The sequence below is a fragment of the Ischnura elegans genome, chromosome 4, assembly GCF_921293095.1.
Source record: "Ischnura elegans chromosome 4, ioIscEleg1.1, whole genome shotgun sequence".
Taxonomy (NCBI): Eukaryota; Metazoa; Arthropoda; class Insecta; order Odonata; family Coenagrionidae; genus Ischnura; species Ischnura elegans.
In genome coordinates, this window is record NC_060249.1 from 81,156,885 (window position 1) to 81,177,774 (window position 20,890).

General features: G+C 36.0%; 1 protein-coding gene across 1 annotated transcript; it reads right to left on the reverse strand.

Annotated features, from left to right (window-relative positions):
- Positions 1-5,448: 5,448 nt before the first annotated feature.
- On the reverse strand, positions 5,449-20,827 carry LOC124158173. The gene is made up of 5 exons (XM_046533360.1): positions 20,587-20,827; positions 20,294-20,514; positions 20,165-20,178; positions 11,118-11,246; positions 5,449-6,955 (listed from the first exon to the last, which is right to left on the reverse strand). Exons 2-5 carry the CDS (start codon positions 20,478-20,480, stop codon positions 6,266-6,268), a joined length of 1,020 nt encoding a protein of 339 aa, XP_046389316.1. The 5' UTR covers positions 20,481-20,514; positions 20,587-20,827; the 3' UTR covers positions 5,449-6,265.
- Between the last annotated feature and the right edge of the window lie 63 nt (positions 20,828-20,890).

Genomic DNA, 20,890 nt, shown 5'->3' on the forward strand with positions numbered 1-20,890 from the left:
AAACATTAGCTGGGAGATCAATTTCTATTCAGGCTGCATATTGAAGGAAAATCGGTGCAGTAGTAACGACATAAGGAGGAGAAATGTTAAGCAAATGAGGTGAGGAAAGAGCTGATAAGATGTCACATAAGAATTTGAAGAAAAGACTTGTGAAGAGTCTGATCTAGTGTTCCACTTTATGGTGTGTAAACATGGATGTTGAGGAAGCGGATGAGAAGGGACTGGAAGCTTTCAAAATGTAGGGAGTGAAGGAATGGAGATTGTGAAGTGGACAGAAAGGAAGGGGAATCACATAGTGTAGGACATGATGAGCACAGGGGAGGAAGCTTCTAGATTAGACATGGAGCGAGTATTGAGTGGTAAGGGGATGTTAATAACGGCCTTAGAGGGAAGAATGTTTGATAGGAGATGGAGGGGAGAAGAAGAATGAAATATGGAGACAAAACAAAAATGATGTGATGTAAGGGAATACTGTAATAATAATTAGTAAATACTACAAGCCAACCTATGCTAGGCAGTAGAATAATTTAATTCAAAAGATTTTATCTATCTTTCTATCTATATTGCAAAAAGCTGAGCCTTATTCATTTAACTATTTAATTATTGCTTCCAGGCATGGGTATTTAGAGTTTTTACTTCAGTATTTCTAGGTGCCAGTTTTCTGAGGAAGCATTAAAAAAATTACTGCATAGTGCGATAAATTTTGGAAGTCCTAAATGTACGTAGGATGAGGTTCTAGAATCATTCATGATCAAATGTAAAATGTAAAGGCACCTACACAGCATTAATATTGATAAAATCAAGACATTCAAAAGAGAGATGATAAGAGTTTTATAAGAATAAGCAATTCTGCATAAAAATGCGTGGTATGCAAATGATGTTCACTATCATGGCCTAAATTTTTAGCACAGTCGAAAAATCACATATTTAGTTCCAATCAATAGAAAGCATGTTTCATCATACATAATAATCCTTACTTACTGGCTAATAATCTGACGTTTGTGAATAGCACATATATTGTAATCTATCCTAATGGATTCCCGCCATCATTCTTTCCTGGAAAAAAAGGTTTCTCTTTTCCAAAGAATGTAAGTTCCTTGTGTGCATGAATGCTCAAAAATTTTTTAAAGGATGCTTTGGTACTTTAACTACTAATTCACTTGAAGTTCATTTTTTAAACTTATTTGAATGACTACCTAAAAGACATTTGGACTTTTTTTTTGCATACTGGAACATTTTCAACAAGAAAATATCTGAGACTATTTGCAAGAATCACATGACATGACAAAAATTCTAGATATAATGCTGGATGGCAGCATAATAAAAACAACAACATGCATTAAATTTTTAGGTGTACATGTCCAGTACAATGGAAAATGGGATGTCCATGTCTCCAAACTTATTTCACTACTGCACTCCTCAATATTTTGTTTACGATACATCTAAAATCCTCTGTGTCCAGAAATATTTCACTTACTATTTATTTTGGCAATTTCTATAGCAGAGCTACCTATTGTATCCTACTCTGGGGTGGCTCACCCACCCAATTGAATAGTCTTTCTCCTTCAGAAACGTGCCTTACATATCATTCTGAACCCGCCCTATAGAGAGACATGTAGATCCCACTTCCTAGCTCATAAATTACTCACATTACCCTGTGCCTATATCCTAAATATGTTACTCTTCATCAAACAAAACCTCCACCTAGTTGAATCAAATGCAAATATCCATACTCATTTCACCCGCACTAGTAAATATATTCATCAGACCCATCATCTCTCATCACTAATTACACAGTCCCTTAGCTATTGGAATTAAATTGTATAATAATTTACCTGTCACCCTCAAGTTAGTAAAAGAACTGAATGTATTCAAAAGTAATCTCAAGAACTATCCGTTATTAAATGCTTTCTATAGCTTGGACGAATTCAGTGCAAAATGCATATTGGCATCCTTCTTTTGTCTATCTGCTATTAATCTTGTTTAAATCTCCATGCTTGTATCGCCTGATTTCCTTATCTTTGCAAAAATTGTGTGTTTCATTTTGATGTATCTATCATCTTTGTGCTTATATCCATTTGCTCTTTTTTCTGATGTATCCCATGTGCTTTATGTCTGATAAAATATTGTGTATCATTTTGACGTGCCCGATATTTGCATTTTGCAAATCGTTGGGCAAATAAAGATATTATTATTATTACACATAACCGGATGCTGACTGGTTGAGTGTTTTGAAACTGGTGCTTTGTGGAGCTGATGAAATTTGATGTAGATGAATACTTACCAATTCTTAAAGGTTATTCTCCAAAACATTACCTATACAAATAATTCCTGAAAGATTATTGCATTCATTTTGTTTCTTTCATTTTTGGGTTAAGATTTAATTATCCATTTCATTTAAATTACAATGAAGACTAATTAACGGTATAACAAAATAATTAATTAGAATCCAGGCATCATTCTGGTTAGCCAACTGCTCTAGAGAAATTACTTAATCATAGGTATGTTGAAGGCTTATATTTCATTCTTCTCTGAGAAATTGCTACGCAAATTTGAACAATACACAAACGCTCAGCCTTTTAAAAATGTACAATGAGGACTCCTCATTCTGTGTGCATATCCTGTGATCTTTAGCAAGCTATTTGTGACACTAAATATTCATACAAACAAATTAATACACGATTTATAATCATACATTTGCAAAATAACAGTATCAACAGGAAAAGAAGGGCACAAAAAGGAGCAATATTGGCTCTCGGGCTGATTATATAGAAGAGAAAGAGAGCAAACAGAGCATTCACACGCTCAGAGAAAGCCTTTGACAACATAGCATGGTATTCAATGCTATGAATTTTAAAGAAATTAAGTGTGTCCTACAATAACTAAAGAATTGAACACAGACTTTAAAAAAACAAGTAGCTATGATAAAATCTGCACCCAAGGAGTGAGATAGGGGTTTAAACTGTCCCCTGTAATTTTTATGCTTTAACAAGAAAGCCACCAACGAAATCAAAGGTGTAGTTTAAGGAGTCAATATCCACGGAAAAAAATTATTACGCCACAATTTTCTGATGAGATAGCAGTCACAGTTGAGACAGAGGGCTTGAAGATATTGATAAATATGGATAGGAAACTGGCCTGATACCAGCTGAAAACCAACAAAAAGAAAACTAAGTTATTAGTATGCAGCAATAGAGAGGAGACCGAGACAAAAATCAAACTAGGAAAACAAAGCTTGAGGAGGTGAAAGTTTTGTTTCCTACAAAGCTGAATTAGGAAGTGATGAATGGAGCAAGAAAGAAATAGTAGAAAAGCACAAGCAAGGAGGACTTTTTACCAACAAAGTAATCCTCTCATAGATGAGAATGTAAGAATAAAGTAAGGACACAATTCATCAGATGCTACACATGGAACATGATTCTTTATGAGGACGAGGTATGAACGCTGAAAGCAACAGAGAAGTCAAGAGTAGAAGCATTCAAATTGAGGTGCTACCTAAGATGATTAAGATAAAATGGATCTACCTAGTAAGTAATGAGGAAGGGCTAATGAAAATTTTCTAACTTATTGCTAAAATTTACAATAAACATTAAATTCTGATAGAATGCCAAAATTTTGTGATTCCAGTTTAAACCCCACATTCATAAGGAAAGGCTATTTTAAAGTGCTGGGAGCATATTTAAATATTTTTCAGTATTTTGAATTACATATTTTCTAAGAAATATGCCCATATCTCTTCCTAATTCACACACAATATAATATATCTATAAATTTTAATGGTGCCATTCTAATTTTTTATCCATTCCTTAATTTTCCTATGTCATTCAGTATATTGATGTGGTAATGATGCAATAATGGAAAATAAAATATATTGGCCAATTATCAAGATGCAATAAGTTAGAATTTCAATTTCCACAGCCTCAAGTTTTGTTTTCAGTTTGGTAAGAAAAATGCATTTTGCCAATTAGATTAGGCCCTTCAATTCGCTTTGGAAACTTTTTTCAAGTGTAACAACTGTTGGTTAGCACTCAACCATCCGAAGCCATCCCCACAACCCAAGTTGGGTAAGTATGAACACATTGAGAAGTCTACTAATTATTACTTTAATTAAAACTTAAGGGCATCCTAAAATGTGGGTGCGATAACCAATCATTATTTTCCCATTTTTTCATTACTTCCAAATTTTGACAACAGCCAGTCACTCAATGATCTGAGTGCTGTATGATTATTGTCTCCCAACATTTATTTTCTGCATGAAAAATGATAGATTAAGCAAACAATTTCTCCAAGTACCTATCTATCCCAATTATGATGGAGAGTACATTTTGCATTTTACATTACATACATATAGTGAAAATTTCTTACAATGAATGAAAAACATAAACCAAGAAATTGATATAGATGCCAAGAAATACCTATCCAATTGAAAAGTAAAATTCCATTAATTTATTGTATAAATTTATATCGTTCACTAGCATTTTGGATACCTTTTTTTTATTTTCTATGATTTTTTCAACCTGATGATGCTATCTGAAATAAACTTTTTGAAAGCCTTTCTACGGGATCCGCAGAAAAAGTCAACAAACGCCTCTTAACTAAAAAAAACAAACAAAAAATTTGCATGAATTGTGGTTTAAAACAATCCACGTTTCACAAATCAAGAAACACAAATTAAGTCAAGAAAAAGTACCATGAATTGTGGGGAAAAATTATATCTCTTTTACACGGTATACATTTGTTCATTTTAATATCTAAGTGAGGCATGGAATATTATGTATAACCATGAGACCAAAACAAAACTTCTACTACTTAGCTCTTGTCGATACCCTTCTTAAAAAAGTATTTGGATAGCGAGACTATGGGGAGTTCATTAATGATTTTTTGAACTCATTTATAACTTGGATAAGGTCTAGTTAGTAGTCATGTGTCAATAAATTTACACAAGAAGCCTAGAATGCATGCAAAGAGCTTTAAGCATGCCATCACTTTCCAAATGTCATTACCTTAACCAATGTTTCTCAGTAATGTGGGCACTGAAATTCATGGACTTCAATTCCATGCATGCAAAATTAGTGAATATTATCCGCAGTTAACCACTGAAAGTTGTAATGACTATTAAATTTTAGCATTCATCTGAAGGAAAATTCACTTCACCTACCCAATTACGTAGTTAGCATTCAAATCACACATGGTGGATTAGTCCAATAGATTAGTTGAATGCCCATTTATGACAGCTACCTTTTATGTGAAGCATATTGATAAATATGTAGTAGTATTAAATCATAACTTGGAATGTTATCACATATGGTACTTATCATTATTTTTAGATCACTTTCTTTATTGTCAAGTTTTACAGGAAATGAGAAGCAAGAGGAGGTCAAGATCTGGATAAAATTAAACAAATCTATCTAGGTATTCATGCCCCTAAATCCAAAATATGTACGATAATAGTAGTCATCATCTTTATTGGCAAATTTTGGTAGTATAATTAATTATTTCCGATCATTTCATTTTTTTTTTATTAAATTGACGCACATGCAATAGAACATGGCTTTACCTCTATGTGTGTACCATTGCGACTAATTTAAGCACTGATATAAAATAACCGATAGTGGGGTACAAATTCCTTCCAGCATACCAGCTACTGTGCTGCTGAGAGAGGCACATTCCTCGAGTGTCAATCACAATTTGGGCCATTTTGATTCACCACTTGAAAAATCTTCTGTACAATAGCGATACAAAATGCTCATAATTAAAATATTATACAAACTTTCCTTCACCTTTCACTTAAGCAATATTTTATACAGATGTAACATGCATGGGTTACACACTAGGTTCACACCTGAGCCAATTTTTGCCTTCAAGGTTTGACCTGCATTTTGACTATTCAAGATATTGGTATTCATACCATAAAAATATATACTTTCTTTTCACACGCTTCGATAAGTACATCCCATCATTATCACTTTTATGCTGCAGTAAGCAGTTAATATAAAAAAAATACACAATGGAAGGATTTCAACTGCTAATCTATCATCCAAAATGATAAATATTTGCTTTCAGATTAATAACCACAAAAAATACCAAAAATTCAATTACACGAGCAACTACAATGTGCTTTTGTAGTAACTTCTACAACAGTTCATAAATATTTATCAAATTAAACCCTCTATGGTTCCAATAACTACTTGTAACAACAAAAAGTTTGAGCTTTGAAGCTAATGACAAATTTGAGTTCAAAAATGCCAATTAAGCAAATAAAACGCTAATCAGTGCTTACTTTTGATCCTTTGATGTAATGTTTATAAAAATGATTGGCAATAGAAACCATGAAAACCCAGGATATAGCATACAAGGCAATAGCTAAGCATCTAGCTTCCACATCTGTGTTGTTACTAGTTAAAACTGAGAATAAAAGATAGCTCCCAGCGATTATTCGCATAAAAACAAATGAAGACATAAAAGTTAATTCCACAACCTTGTAAATGAGATGATCTTTATAACCAGCATTACGAATGAACCACCTTAATTGCAGCAAAGGGTTAGTACATTCTAAGCCACCAGCACCAGCAGATGCCTCAGCACCAGAACAACCTTTCATAATTATTCGACCTATGGCAATTATACTAGTAATATGGTGGGCTATCATTGTGACTCCTTCAGTTTGATGACATAAGCACCATGCCAAATCATATAAGAAGTATCCTAGGCACACACTCAGGGTGGTAACTTGTTGTGGCGTATTGGGCCCACCTGCAAAATGAAATGGGTTAGTGTACATCGAATTATATTCATTTAGCAATAAAAATTGATCCGCTTTTAATAAAGCTTTCGCTAAAATTTTTAGCATGGCAATCACCCTTGAGGTCAGCAAGCCAAGAATAATTAAAAGCCAAGGTAGAAATAGAATGCACCAAAGAGACCAGACTAAAATACAGAAATTGAGCCAAATATTCTAATTGGGATTTTCTTGCATCATATTGTCATTCTCACCCTAAGTAGTTAATGTTGCCAAAAATCACTTTCAATCAAGAAAAACCTGTTAAAATGTTCATAGAGTTATGTCTAGGACTTGTTATGATCCTCTTATTCCAATATACCTTCACCCTGCCAACAAGGCTATAGCACTTTAATTAATTTTGAAGATATTTTAAATATTATGTTAAGATTTTTGACCACTGCATGCTAATTAAATTACATGTTATGTCATCTAAAAATATATATTAATATACCCAAAGCTTGGTAAAATCATTTATGCAAAGAAGTAGACGGGATGTTCTAAAAAATAAATAGGATTATTCACCTATTCTTCCCTTTGCCAGTGGACACTCAAATTCCTGGGGGTATATTATACCAGTAGTTTCAAAGTTCTGCTACACTGGAGCTACAAGTATTGATATAATAAATTTTCAACTCCTAAGAAATGCAAAACCCCTTGAGGAGGCCAAAAAGCAATATTTTTATACATTTTATGGACTTGTTTATTCCTGCCCAAATATGTAATGCATGATATCCCAGGGCAATGCACCTCGATTTGTGAACAGGACTTGTATAGTATCAACTAGAAGAAAATGTTTTAGACAGGTCAAAGACCAAGGCACAGTGCAGTGCCAGGTTGCCTATGAATACAACAGATGAGCACAAGGAGACAACAGAAAGCCATCCAATCAATAAAAATGAGAATAAAATAGGGATTTTGAGGTTTTAATGTATGTATTAATTGAAACTGACATCACTTGATCTCAAATATAGTCATGCTGACTGAAAAAAAGGAAAATGGTACTTTTATAACAGACTTTCAAGCTTTCATGACTTACGCAATAGGTTAAGTTTTCTTGGGTACACCACCAGGTTAGTTGGTCAGGCATGGCCGAGGTTTCAATGATAAAATATACCATTGTCATCACGGTTTGAAGTGCTGGGACAATTTGGTGGTGGATTGTACGCCCCCCACTGTAGGCACACCAATTTAGTGGTACTCAGGTCATTGGCTGATGATGGTCATTCCCAGCTTTCTCCAAGTTATCTTGATTGAAAGCTCCTTTCCAGTTAGCTTTGCTTTCTACAACTTAACCTTTAATCATCGACTAGTTTTGATATACTGTATAATTTTCAAGACTAGTGGTGCAAAACGTCGGGTGGGGAAGAGGGGTTGATTGGAAGTGAGGAATGCAAGAAATGCAAGGTTAAAATAAAATAGGTTATTGAGATTAAGATGGTGAGAAAAGTCTACAAACTATTACCCAGGATAGATTATCAGCTAAATGTGTAAATTGATATTTAAAAAATCAAGATGTCTCTTAGAAACCAGAGAATAATCGACAATTGTCAACCAATGACAACCTCAGCCTCAGAGTTTTTCCATGATGGTGGCCAGGAGTATACAAACCACCACAAACTTGACCCACCACTCTTGAGGATGGTGGCACAGTTAGGATTGGTTTTGTATCCAGTTAAATACTTACAAAAGCGTGACACCAGAATTAAATAAGTTTTACATCCAAGGTCACCAGGTTTACTAATATTTTTTCTTAACTACTTTGCTTTCCTTTATCTTTCAAATATTCTCTAGTTAATGCTATGGCCATACCATCATATCAAAGGTAACTTGGTAAAAGCTAACCAGACTTACAGAACTGGTCCTTAGTCATAAAAACCATACCCAACCAACTCACCAAGAAGTGTTCGCAAAAAAATCACTACAATGGTATTTTAGTATTTTATTAAAATTGTGGAACTTTGAGATGAAATTTTTGACACAAGATAGCTACCCATTTGGAAATGAATTGCACCTCTAATATTGATGCAGTTAAGCCACTAAGCAGTGAATTACAATTCTAAATTGAAGAAAAAAGTGCAAACTGAAGCACCCAAGAGTAAACTAACATTTAGGCAGACGGTATTTACCTAAAATAACACTTCTCAACTAGGGACAAATATGTATCATGATCTTCCCTATGGAGGAAAAAGTGACTTAATGATTGAAGTCATAATCGAGCATCTATGGCAGGAAGATGAGCATGGATACAGATTCAATGACTAAAAATAGCACTTACAAATTTTACATTAGGCAATGTATCATGGCACAGCTTCATGAAGCATACGGGAAAGAATGAGAAATACATTTGCAAATGAAACAAACCTTGAGAGAGACTTTAGATTTTCTGGAAATAAGCAATAACAATTGTCTTCACCACTAGAGATAAGAGAATTTTCACAAAGCAGTTACAGACATTTCATTTCATTCATGGCTAATTAATTAGAAAGTGAACCAGCATGAGATAATACTGATGGAATTATCATAGAAAATCGTGGACTGGCAAACGAACTTGCCATCAAACCTAGAGCTTACAAACAATCAGTACATATATAATTCATTAATCAATGCATTGAAAAAAAATGTTTTATCATTACAGAAGTACCGTATTTATCTGAATATAGTCCATCTTTTATTCCTAAACTGCCCATGGTTAAAGTAAAGGGGGGACTATATTGAAACACATTTTTAAAATTATTTCCCGAAACTGAAGCCTCAAAATTAGGGTGCTCGGAGAAATACTGTAGATATATGTTCAGATAAATAATGGCTGTCACTCTCAAGAGTTTGAGTCACCACTTCTATCAGAATAATACCTAACCAAGAGGACTCAATCAACTCCAAATGATGAGACTAAATTATCATACAGAATAACATAATGAAATTCAAATTTTTTCCATTGAGATCAATACTGTATCATGAATACATACTGAGAGTACTCAAAGAGCAGATTGCAATGTACATTTTCAAATTAAATGAAACAAACAACTACACTATCCCAGCACAAATTTAAAATAAGGCATTGTTATGTACATACTAAAATAAGCAAAAAATATTCAAATTGATACAGGTACATCAATAAAACTGACAGTAAATTTCCACAAGAAGTAAAATACATTGACTAATGCATTTAGTAATGTCCTCAAAAGACCATATCTGAAAACATCTTGTTTAAATACCCTATAGCAAGTACGGAAAGAGGTGGTAGGAAAGAATCAGTGAGAGCAGGTAAGTAGATGAAAGGAGGAAGATGGTAAGGTAGGGAAAGGGTACATATGGTAAGATGGATTCAAGTCATTATGGAAAACTGCTGGTCAGTTTTAAAAATGCTACACTTCCACACTCCCTATATTAGTATAAAAAATTAACAATATATATATGCACCCCATACAATAGTGCTGCACCTTTAAATTAAATAATTCCATTGGGAAAATATATTATACCACCAAGTAAGACATTATTTTTAAAGCAGGATTTGGATAATATCTACCCAATCCTCATGCTAAGTTTGCAAAGCAAGCTTTAAACATTTAGATCACTATCAGCAAGCAATAGCATTAACATCCCCAAGAGCAAGGCACCAACGTAAGATTCAATTGACACACAACAGCATGATCAGCTACAAATGTATCCTGTACGTAACGAATGCAACACAAAAATTAAAAGTAAATTATAGACAGAAGGACATTAATAAAGATAAAGCAAAAACCCCATATCCCTGCATTACCCAAACTATCCAAAAATATACTCACAGTTCATTGGATGGGCGTAGATGGTATGGTATTCCAAGGCCAGGTCTTCAGGTCAAGCTGAGAATAGGCACGGCGATAAATTCGAGATACATACCTCACTTGTGTCATCACCAGATGTGTTATGTTTAAACCCCTATTTGTAAATAAAATACTTAGCTGATGGAGAGTGGTGGAGTTTTCACTCACTTATTTAAAAAAATAACCTGTATTCTCCTAGCATCTTAAAAATTAAGAGGTAAGTATTTCTTACCCATTTTCAAACATACTAGATAGATGTATCTTTCAGGAAAGAGAAGTGTGTTGAAGAAATTAGTGTGTGCACGTAGGTGGTAGACCAAGAATCAGAAGTACAAAACTGGCATACAGCATTGATTTGGATGCAGTGAAGTCATGAACAGGCCGTATCTCGTTTGTATTGCAAATAACTGAAGAGATGGCATGAAAGATACTGCAAAGCCTTGAGAAACCGTGATACCCTCATTCATTGCCAACATGCTGCTATCTAATATGGTAAGGTACCAGGGTAAACTGCTTATCAATTAACTCACCATAATGTCAAGATGGTGGTTCTGATGGACCAGGGACATGTGACCTGGTTCTGATACTGATGCTATGACTAAACTAGCCCATGAATAAAATATACTGCAGAGATAAGAATATTCAGTAAGATGAGGATGCTGGCAACAGAGATTACACCAGAGATCTATCAATTTGCATCTGAATCTAAGTATGAATGCTGGGAAAAGCCCATGTGACGTCATTCTGGTTCCCGCTGCCACCAAGTTATTATCTATGTTATTGAAAATGTGAAAAAGTAGGGAAAACATTGAATTCTGATCAACCTCTGAATGTCAAACAAACAGGAATGTAGTGTTATTTCCTGAAAAAATGCATTTTGCTCATTAACATCAAATGTCAATGAATAGGGTGGTTTCCTTTTACTTTTTTAATGCCTAAATTGAAAGATTATTACACCTGGAGTACGCATTTCATACTTTAAGGCTTTTAAAGGACGATATCTATTTTTCGGGATTAAATGAAAAGTGAAAAATTTCAAGCATGTAAAAATGCGACAGCTAAGTATGAATGCTGGGAAAAGCCCATGTGACGTCATTCTGGTTCCCTCTGCCACCATGTGAGGAGACCTTGAGGCGAGGATATGTGCGCCGCTGTGATGCAGGCTGTTAGCAGGTGGCAGAGTACCCTTCTAGCAGGTAGAGCTTGGCTTAAATAAGGATTATTAATACCTTATCAAATGAAGGAAACTTTCCGACGATAGGCAATTTTAATAAGTGATTATTAAGGGATGTTCCCCTGTGCCACATGCATGCATTGGTAATCTCAGACGATGTAAAACTCCTGACGACTCGTATAGCATCTGAGCCCCTGTGACGTCACGTGGAGTGGCATTGCATGGCCGCCAATTTGGCCATTTTCAAATGAGGTTAAAATTGACCATTAACATTTGGCTAAACTAGGATTTCTAAAACTAAATAATTTGTATACTTATTATGAATACACTAATGGTGGGTAACTAATCGCAATAAATGCCTTTTGTTTTCTTTGATGAAGGAACTACCCTATTGCACAAAATGTGAGAGATGGGTTAACCTTGATCAATGCCCAAGTTTCATACTAGGAATGATGTAATATTCCAAAATACACAGTGCATCATATCATAAGCTTAAGACTTCGCCATATGGAAAAGATGTTCCAAAATAGCAAAATAGTTCCCAACTGGCATTGCACCATGCCATTTTGTTACTTTCACGTTGACTTGAGTTGACCATCAGCACCATGGTAATACTGTCCAAGACAAGATAGTCTCAACCTCACACAACAAGACTTAGATCCCAAAGAATAACATGGAGCTTAACCCATCACGACCACATGATCACTTATATGAGTATGACTGACCCTCAAATTGCCAACACATTAAAAACTTGTGAACCTCAATGAAAGAAAATCATACACATAGGTCGATGGATACCAATGATAAAGCACAGCATTTGATGCAAAGGTTCACTTATTTGCATTCGAATTTTACTTTCCGCAGGGGGGCCCCCTGGCGGGGTTGCCTTCATTGCCGAACCACAATTGGAACTTTTTTATGTCATAAGATGGCATTGTCTTATATATTTGTATTATCATCATCATCATTGGTCAACAATCCTAGGATTGGTTTGACGCAGCTCTCCACTCAGTTCTCCTATCAGCTAATCTTTTCAAACCTACGTATTTCTTCTCTTTCACATTCTTCTTTACTTGTTTCATATATTTTGTATGAGGTCTACCTTTTCCATTCTTGCCTTCAACTTGTCCCTCGACGATTGTCTTCATCAGGCCATCATGTCTCAAGATGCGGCCGATAAGGTTGTTTCGTCTTCTTGACGATATATTTGTATAATCAGTTTAAATAAAACTTTCTTAAACTTTGCATGTAACTTGATTATTTTTCACAATAAAAGTATAGGTAGTTCAAAATGTCTTTTGTGCCCCTCCCCCCTCGAGTGCTTTCTGTATCTGCTACTTCTACATGATCCTTGTGACAACGGAATTAATTAGCTTTCAATGTCAAAAGTGAAAATTAATTTGAAATAACTTACTCTATAGCTCAATTCTACCTATTGAATGACTACATACATCCTCTAAAATATGGGATTATACACAAATAGATTCAGGTAGCTATGATTTCCCCTCTCTCTTGTCAAAGCCAATTTATACATAGAGTTTATTGAGAAGGATGCATTGGATGCTTGAAAACATGAAACACCATGCTAGTTATAATGTGCATGAGGTTGATACTTATGCGATCTGACTTCTCAAAAACTAGAGGCTTTCCATGAATATCTCAACAACATCCATCCAGGCATCAAATTCATGTCACTCAGGAAAGTATGTTGAAGAGCTTTCCTGCATAGGTAGTAAACCTTAGAAGAAGTATGTAGCTGGCATGTGGCACTGATTCGGATATAGTGAAATTACAAATAGGCTGTACATAATGTGTTGGCATTGTAAATGACTGGATATTGCCATAATTTACCATTTGCATAAATGAACCTCCCTTGCATCTTCACAGTTACTCACAAATTGTTGAAATCCTTCAGAAAATTCCTTCTTTTGACCCTCACTATAATATAGCAAAGTAATCTCACTGGTGGTCCTTGTGGATGACACGCACTAAGGATGACTCGCTTAAATGAAAGAGGTAGTTTGCATATTACAAGTTGTCCTGTTTAAATGGATGCTTGCTTGGGCTATTCAGAGAGCAGAAAGAAGACCCACATTAAAAAATATTTAAATTCGGAGTCCCATCAAAATTAATTACAAATGTTCAGCACCATAAAAAATTTAATTCAAGTTTTAAAAATTGCATGTGATGCCAATAACCCACAAGGAGAAATGAAACCACTTATGTGGGCTCTGATAGGAAATGGCTATGATGCATATTTCATAAAAAGAGAAGAAAGAGGAGCACCAGCATCATGACCATGACCGTATGATGAAGCCATTGGCACATGAAAACCTCCCAGGCAACTCCATAATCGCTAGCTGAAATCCTTCAGAAAATTCCCTGCTACTATATGGTAAAGAAAATTCACAGGTGGTCGCAGTGAATGACAGTTACATGCTAAGGATCTATTGTTTAAACAAAGATGATTAACAGATTAAAAGCTGGCTGTCTTCCAATCTAAAAGCAAAAATCTTTCAATTTAGATATGCATCCAATTTTAAAATAGAAGGGAATACAGGTTCACCAAAGTTTTTCCAAGAATTAGTTTTGCTGCACCAACTTTTCCACTCAATAGAGACTGGCTAATCAAAGATGTGCTTTTCCTTGGATTTAATACGTTTTGACAATGCTTAAATATTAGAAACTGTTTTAAACAAGTAAAAAATAATCGCACATCAAATAGTTATAACTGTAAAATAAAGTCTACTGATAATGAGTACATAATGATAATTGCCTATTAACATTAAGAAAAAAAATCTACTTTAAACAAAAAATGTTTGAAAATAGGGATCCACCAATATAGACACACATACATTCACTAAACTGAGTAGCATTGGCTCTGTGCCAGTGAGAGAAGCATTCAAAATTAACTCCCTGAAGTCCCATGGGTTCCCTGTGATCACTAGCCGCGTAGAGTAAATGCAGTGCAACCTCGATAAAACAACACCCCACGGTGCACCAATAAACACTCGTTATAGCAAATTGTCACTTTACCGGAGGTGGTGCAAATAATAGCCAATATACCTCATATTACTCCTTTATTTTTATTTTCTCGCTTAGACGTGTTTGGTGTTTTTTTGGCCATGGTGTGTTCCATCAAATGCTTTCTATTCATGCAACTCAGGGATGAGCCGGTATGCTGACGCCTGCTTTCTGCCGCCCGAGGAACAAAAGAAGATCAAGCATTCGCGAATGCTAATGCCACAATATTTTCACCAAAATTAACTACTTATTTATCGAACGACAGTTTACCACATAAATTTGAGCCTGAGCACTCCATTAACTTCATTTCTAACAGATCGCTAGCAATTACAGAGATTATGGAGTCTTGGTGTAAGTTTTTCCGGCGGTGAAACCTGCGCTATGGCGAGAGCCAACACCAAAAGGGCCTCGTAAAAACGAATTTTTTTACATTCTTATTATAGGATCAATTGACGGTGAATCGGCTATATCTCGTAATAGCGGGGGCCTCGCTATAGCCCGTACTCGCTTTAACGAGGTTCCACTGTAGATAAGGTGACCACCCACTATAGCCCGGTAAAATAGCTTCTGCACTCAGCATAAAAATTGAAAGACTACAAGTGAGTCATTTTCATTCACCGTTTTCAAGGAAAAATGAGCTATGAGCCCACTCCAGCAGACCGATCACAAACCTATGGCTGAGTACGTCTGCACTTCATAAGGAATAATCGAGAACATTCATTCTCGCCTGGCTGCCCCAGAAATTGTGCCTCACTTTTCACAGCTCCTCAGAATGCTCTTACTAGTTACTGGCAGAGCACAGCCACTCACAGCCAATGAGGCTTGAGTATATACATTAAATTCCATCATCAGTCAAGTGAAAGTTGGTGAGTTTAGGAGGTGCTTTGCAGGGCTTTACCGCCTATTGAGGTGGTACCTTGGTTACCAAAAGCCCTTTTCTAAAACATGGATGGTTTAAATAAATCCATGATAAATATATAAGAACACCAATTATAATTTCCACAAAATAAGTAACTACACTACTGACCATGGTTTTGACAATCATATGCCATTCTCAAGGTAGATTGGAGTTTTATATTAAAGTGTGGAAATTACCATAAAGGCCATTATACATTGTAAATGATCATGCAAATGAAATCATTCGCATTACCATCATTCACGGGATCATGCGAGCAAAAATACAACATGTTAATTTTCATTGAATGATCATGAGTATGACGGTAATACACGGTAAATGATCATGCCAATGAAATCATTCACACTGCTATCATTCACATGATTGTATGAGCAAAAATATAACGTGTTTATTTTCATTGAATGATTAAGGGCGTGACGGTTCATTCGTGATTTTTTTTTTAATTATGCAGAGCGAATGATTTCATTCGCATAATTATTAATTATGTATAGCAGCCCCCAGCGGCTGTAATTTATCAGGGATGTATCACATTTCCATCATGTCAAGCCTGAAATGATTTCATACAGCTTGTGAATATCATAAAATATCAAATATTTGTAAGCACCTCACCACCTATAAATATTGTGATATCACAACAATAACTATTTATCAGTAAATCCCATGAAATGTTGATATTTTCAAATTTTGATTCAGGAAGTAAGGAAATAAAACTTTGTAAGGTTCACTGTTATTTAATTATGGGCTCGACCCGGGTTTCGTAACTTGGTTACATCGTCAGGTGACTGATCTTGCATGCATCATACATTTATGCACAAAGTACACAAGTGACAGTGAGGACATCTATCGGAAAGGAAAAGGACTGGTTGAAAGGGCGGGGGTGAGGGTTAAACACGGAATGGAATAGTGAAAGGGGGAAAGGGGCAGCCTTGATTTGGGACGAGGGTATCCTCTCTTTCTTCCCCAACACCGCCACCCTCTTTAGCTCTCGTCTCCTCACCCACTTTAACCCCGCCCTCCCCTGGCTGGTCAGATACCTATCCTCACAGGAAAAACCCTCGTCCCAAATCAAGGCTGCCCCTTTCCCCCCCTCTCACTATTCCATTCCGTGTTTAACCCTCACCCCCGCCCTTTTCCTTTCCGATAGATGTCCTCACCTTCACTTGTGTACTTTGTGTATAAATGTATGATGCATGCAAGATCAGTCACCTGACGACGTAACCAAGTTACAAAACCCGGGTCGTGCCCATAATTAAATAACAGTGAACCTTACAAAGTTTTATTTCCTTAATTCCAATATGGAGAGGTTTCACAAAGTAAAGCCTGAAGTTATTAGTTATATTTTGATTCAGTCTTATAAGCACCCAATAAATTCAATTATAAATATTGCTAATGGGTGGAGCTGATTTTTCTGGAGATGGCAGCAATATTTTATCATCATCCTCTAAAAATTGATTGTTTGAGGTGTAACTTGGTGAAAGCGATTCATAATTAAATTAAAAAGAAGAACTTTGTGCTTTCACATTAATATTTATTCACGACCATGGTTTCTACGTTAGACGTCATCATCAGGTGAACTCTACAGAGGTCCATCACATCCTTTTATACCAGGCTAGGAGGGGTAGGGAGGAAGGTAATTAGTTTGAACGGATTGGTCAACAGAGAAGAGGGAGGGGGAAAAACTTGGTCATATGGTATGAAAGAAGTTAGGGGGAGGAGGCTCCCTTAGGGAGGGCATGGCAGGTGGAGGGTGGATGGTTCAGGTGAGAGAGAGGTCGAAGAGTTCGTCATGTTATTAGCCCAGGAATTTAGGAGTGGGAGGCTTAAAAGAGGGGAGTTGGAGTCATACAAAAATTGGTTTACAATGTTGTCATTGGAACGTACGTGCCGCAAAATTTCCATCTGTTCCAAAGCGTCTAATATAGGTCCTTTAGGTTGATTATGAAGCACTTCAAAAACAAAATCACTTTGATGATTGTTATCTAACAAATGTATGGCAAATTGTGAAGTAGTCTTTTTATTTCTCAGTCAGGCTTGGTGTTCTTTCACCCGTTCTTGAAATTGTCGCCCCGTTTGCCCAACATACACCGCGTTGCATTCACATTATAGTCCATACACCCCACTCCTTTCTTCTCTTGGGATGGGATCTTTTGTGAGGGAAAGAATGTTCCTGAGGTTGGATTTATTGTAAAACGCAACTTTTATTTTATCCTTGGGCACCTTTTTGTAAATCTTCGGCACGATGTCCTTTAAAAAAAGGATTCTACGCCACTTGGCCATTGATTCTTGTCGCGTTCGGGATCCATAAATTTCTCCCACTGCTTGTTTTTTTAATTGTTTCCCATATAAGCTATCAATTAACTGTTCGTTGTATCCGTTATTTTTAGCAATTAGTTTAATTGTGTTTAATTCCTCATTGAAATTGGCAGGGGACATCGGAATATGCAGCAACCTGTGTAACATGCTGTGAAAGGCTGATAGCTTCTGAGAATAACAATGTCTTGAACTGGAGTGGATCACTTGGTCCGTATAGGAGTTTTTCCAAAAGACTGAAAACTCGAGGTGATCGTTGACCTTAGTGACTTTAAGATCTAGGAAGTTGAGAGAGTTATTATCTTCTATTTCGTAAGTGAAATTCAAATTGCGGTTCAAAGAATTCAAAAAAGATAGGAACGTTTGTAGTTGTCCGCATCCCAGTAAATGTTCTTGCATCACTTTTCATAGAATCAAATCTACAATCATACATCGATACTCTATTTCTGGGAGTGAAATCCCACGTTCCCAGAGCATAAAAGATCTTGGTGTCATATTTTCTCGTGATATGAGATTTCATGAACATATTTACTGTATCTGCAACAAGTCAAACAAGATGCTCGGCTTTATATCAAGGGTTTCTAGAGGTATTGACTACCCTTCTGCTCTAGTACTATTTACTGCTCCCTTGTAAGACAACTGGTGGAATACGCAAGTCCCGTGTGGTGCCCACACACACTTGGTAACAAGATAAGACTGGAGGTCCTGCAGAGGCGTTTTATTCGTCTGGTTGGTGTACGAATGGGCTTCGGCTATATGGATGTTCCTGTGGAAGACCTATCCAGGGATTTCAATCTTCCACCTCTTGCCCTGCGGCGTGATGTAGCTGATGTAGTCCTGCTAGTTAAAGTTATTAATGGTTACGTAAACTGTTCGGATCCCTTAGCTGAAATAGACTTCAGAATCCCAACTACAACAAGATCCTGTGACATTTTGAGCCGCAGATACCATGCAACCAATTTTGACTTCAACAGTCCTCTTGCAAGATTTACCCGTCTTGGAAATCAAGTTGCATACGAATGCAATCTCTTTTTTGACAGCCTTCATAAAATCCACAGGCCTCCTTTCTCCTGGTTCCTTGATATGTTGTCTTTCTCTTGTTCACTATACTTTGTCAAACCTTCTTCGTTGTCACACTCCCCTTTGTTATTGTACTAACTTTTTACCATCTTATGTTTTCATATACCACTTTATATATTTACTGTGTATTATTACTGTATATTATTGTAAATTGGCTGCTGTCATTGTAAAACAGATAAATAAATAAATTACAGATATTCAATCCAAGAAATATGAAGGCAATCCATCACAAACGATCACAAAATACTTCTCATGGCTAGTAAGGAATAGGGCGACCACGAATAAATACTGTAGGTCTCTATCAACTGAGATCTAATTTTGATCACTGATTAGTATCCCTTACTTACTTTATATAATTTGCAATTGACACTGGATGTAGAAGAATATCCCCGTTATCATTTTACCTCCATGCTGTTTTAAACTCTTGGCAGAAAACAACATTACCCATCGGAAACCATCATGACTAGAAGATTCAACGCAATCCTCCTTGGACCATATTCACAGAGGCGACAGTACCACAATCCGGTATGGCAGGAGCGGAATATCCTTGATTAAACTGGCTAGAACTAACTTCTATTGAGAATAAAATTGATTATGGCTGATAAAGGGCTGTTTCATTGGGGATAACCCTTCAAATCCATTAATGTGAAAACGATTTCTTTACGAACTATTTTGGATGAATCACGGCAAAAAGTCAATTAAGAGATATTTAAACGAATTTATTTGGAGACGTCCAACAAACTTATCTCAAGGTATCACAAAAAAAGATGGGAATTACCGAGGAAGCTTCAGCATGCCAAACATCTTACTCCCTCAAAATATTGACCTAATTATTGGAAATGAATTTTATACGAGAAAATATAAAACCTTGGCAATCGAGAGCCACTATCATGCTATTCTTCTACTTGGCTTACGACGTACCAATTCCGATTTATGAATGCAGCATCAGGAAATCAAGATTAACCTACAACGGAGTAGCAATCTCCTATACTACAGATAAACTTTGAATTATGGAGAATGATTAAATTAAGTGATACAGTAAATATATGCTATATATTGCCTACAAAACTTACAAGATTGTCTCCAACTATGAGATTGAGAAAAAAAACAAAATGCATGATCAGGCTTCACATGCAGTCGCTAATAAGCTGCAGCATCTTCACATGGCCATGTGTATAATACATATTTGTTTTATTTCTAACCTGGGTCGGTAAATGGCCATGGTCCTGTAGCGAGGGCAACTCCGGAAAGAAGAGTGGCGACAAGTCCATGAACAGCAGCAACAATTCTGCTGGTAGGTTCCGGCTCAAATTTCCATATGTGCTTTATAGTAAAATACAGAGCTGTCCAAGCTACTGTACTACCTAGAACTTGCAACCATTGAATCATAGATGAGTTTACCGAAAGAAACCGAACGTTTCACCTGCAAGTAAAATTAAAATTTAGCGAATGTAGAGAAACTAGACTTGAAAAAAATGTATCACGAATATCGTACAAAGATTAAACGGAGATGATTGCTCGCTGCTTCCGTGTCTCGCCACCAAGAGCTAATTTTCAATAGCAGAGATACCACATAGTAAATTGTGATTCACATTTCTAAAGCAGACAACAGAGGAATTCATAGGCCACAATGGAATTTGGAATGCGCGGAATGAACTTTTTCTTCAGATGATTAACATAGGAAAAAGATTCTTATTTAGCCTTGCTAAAATGAAATTACTGGAAGAAATTATTTTTGTTTTATTTAAAAACGCAATATTTTGTATATGCGGATCAACCTCAACCGAAAATTTCATACA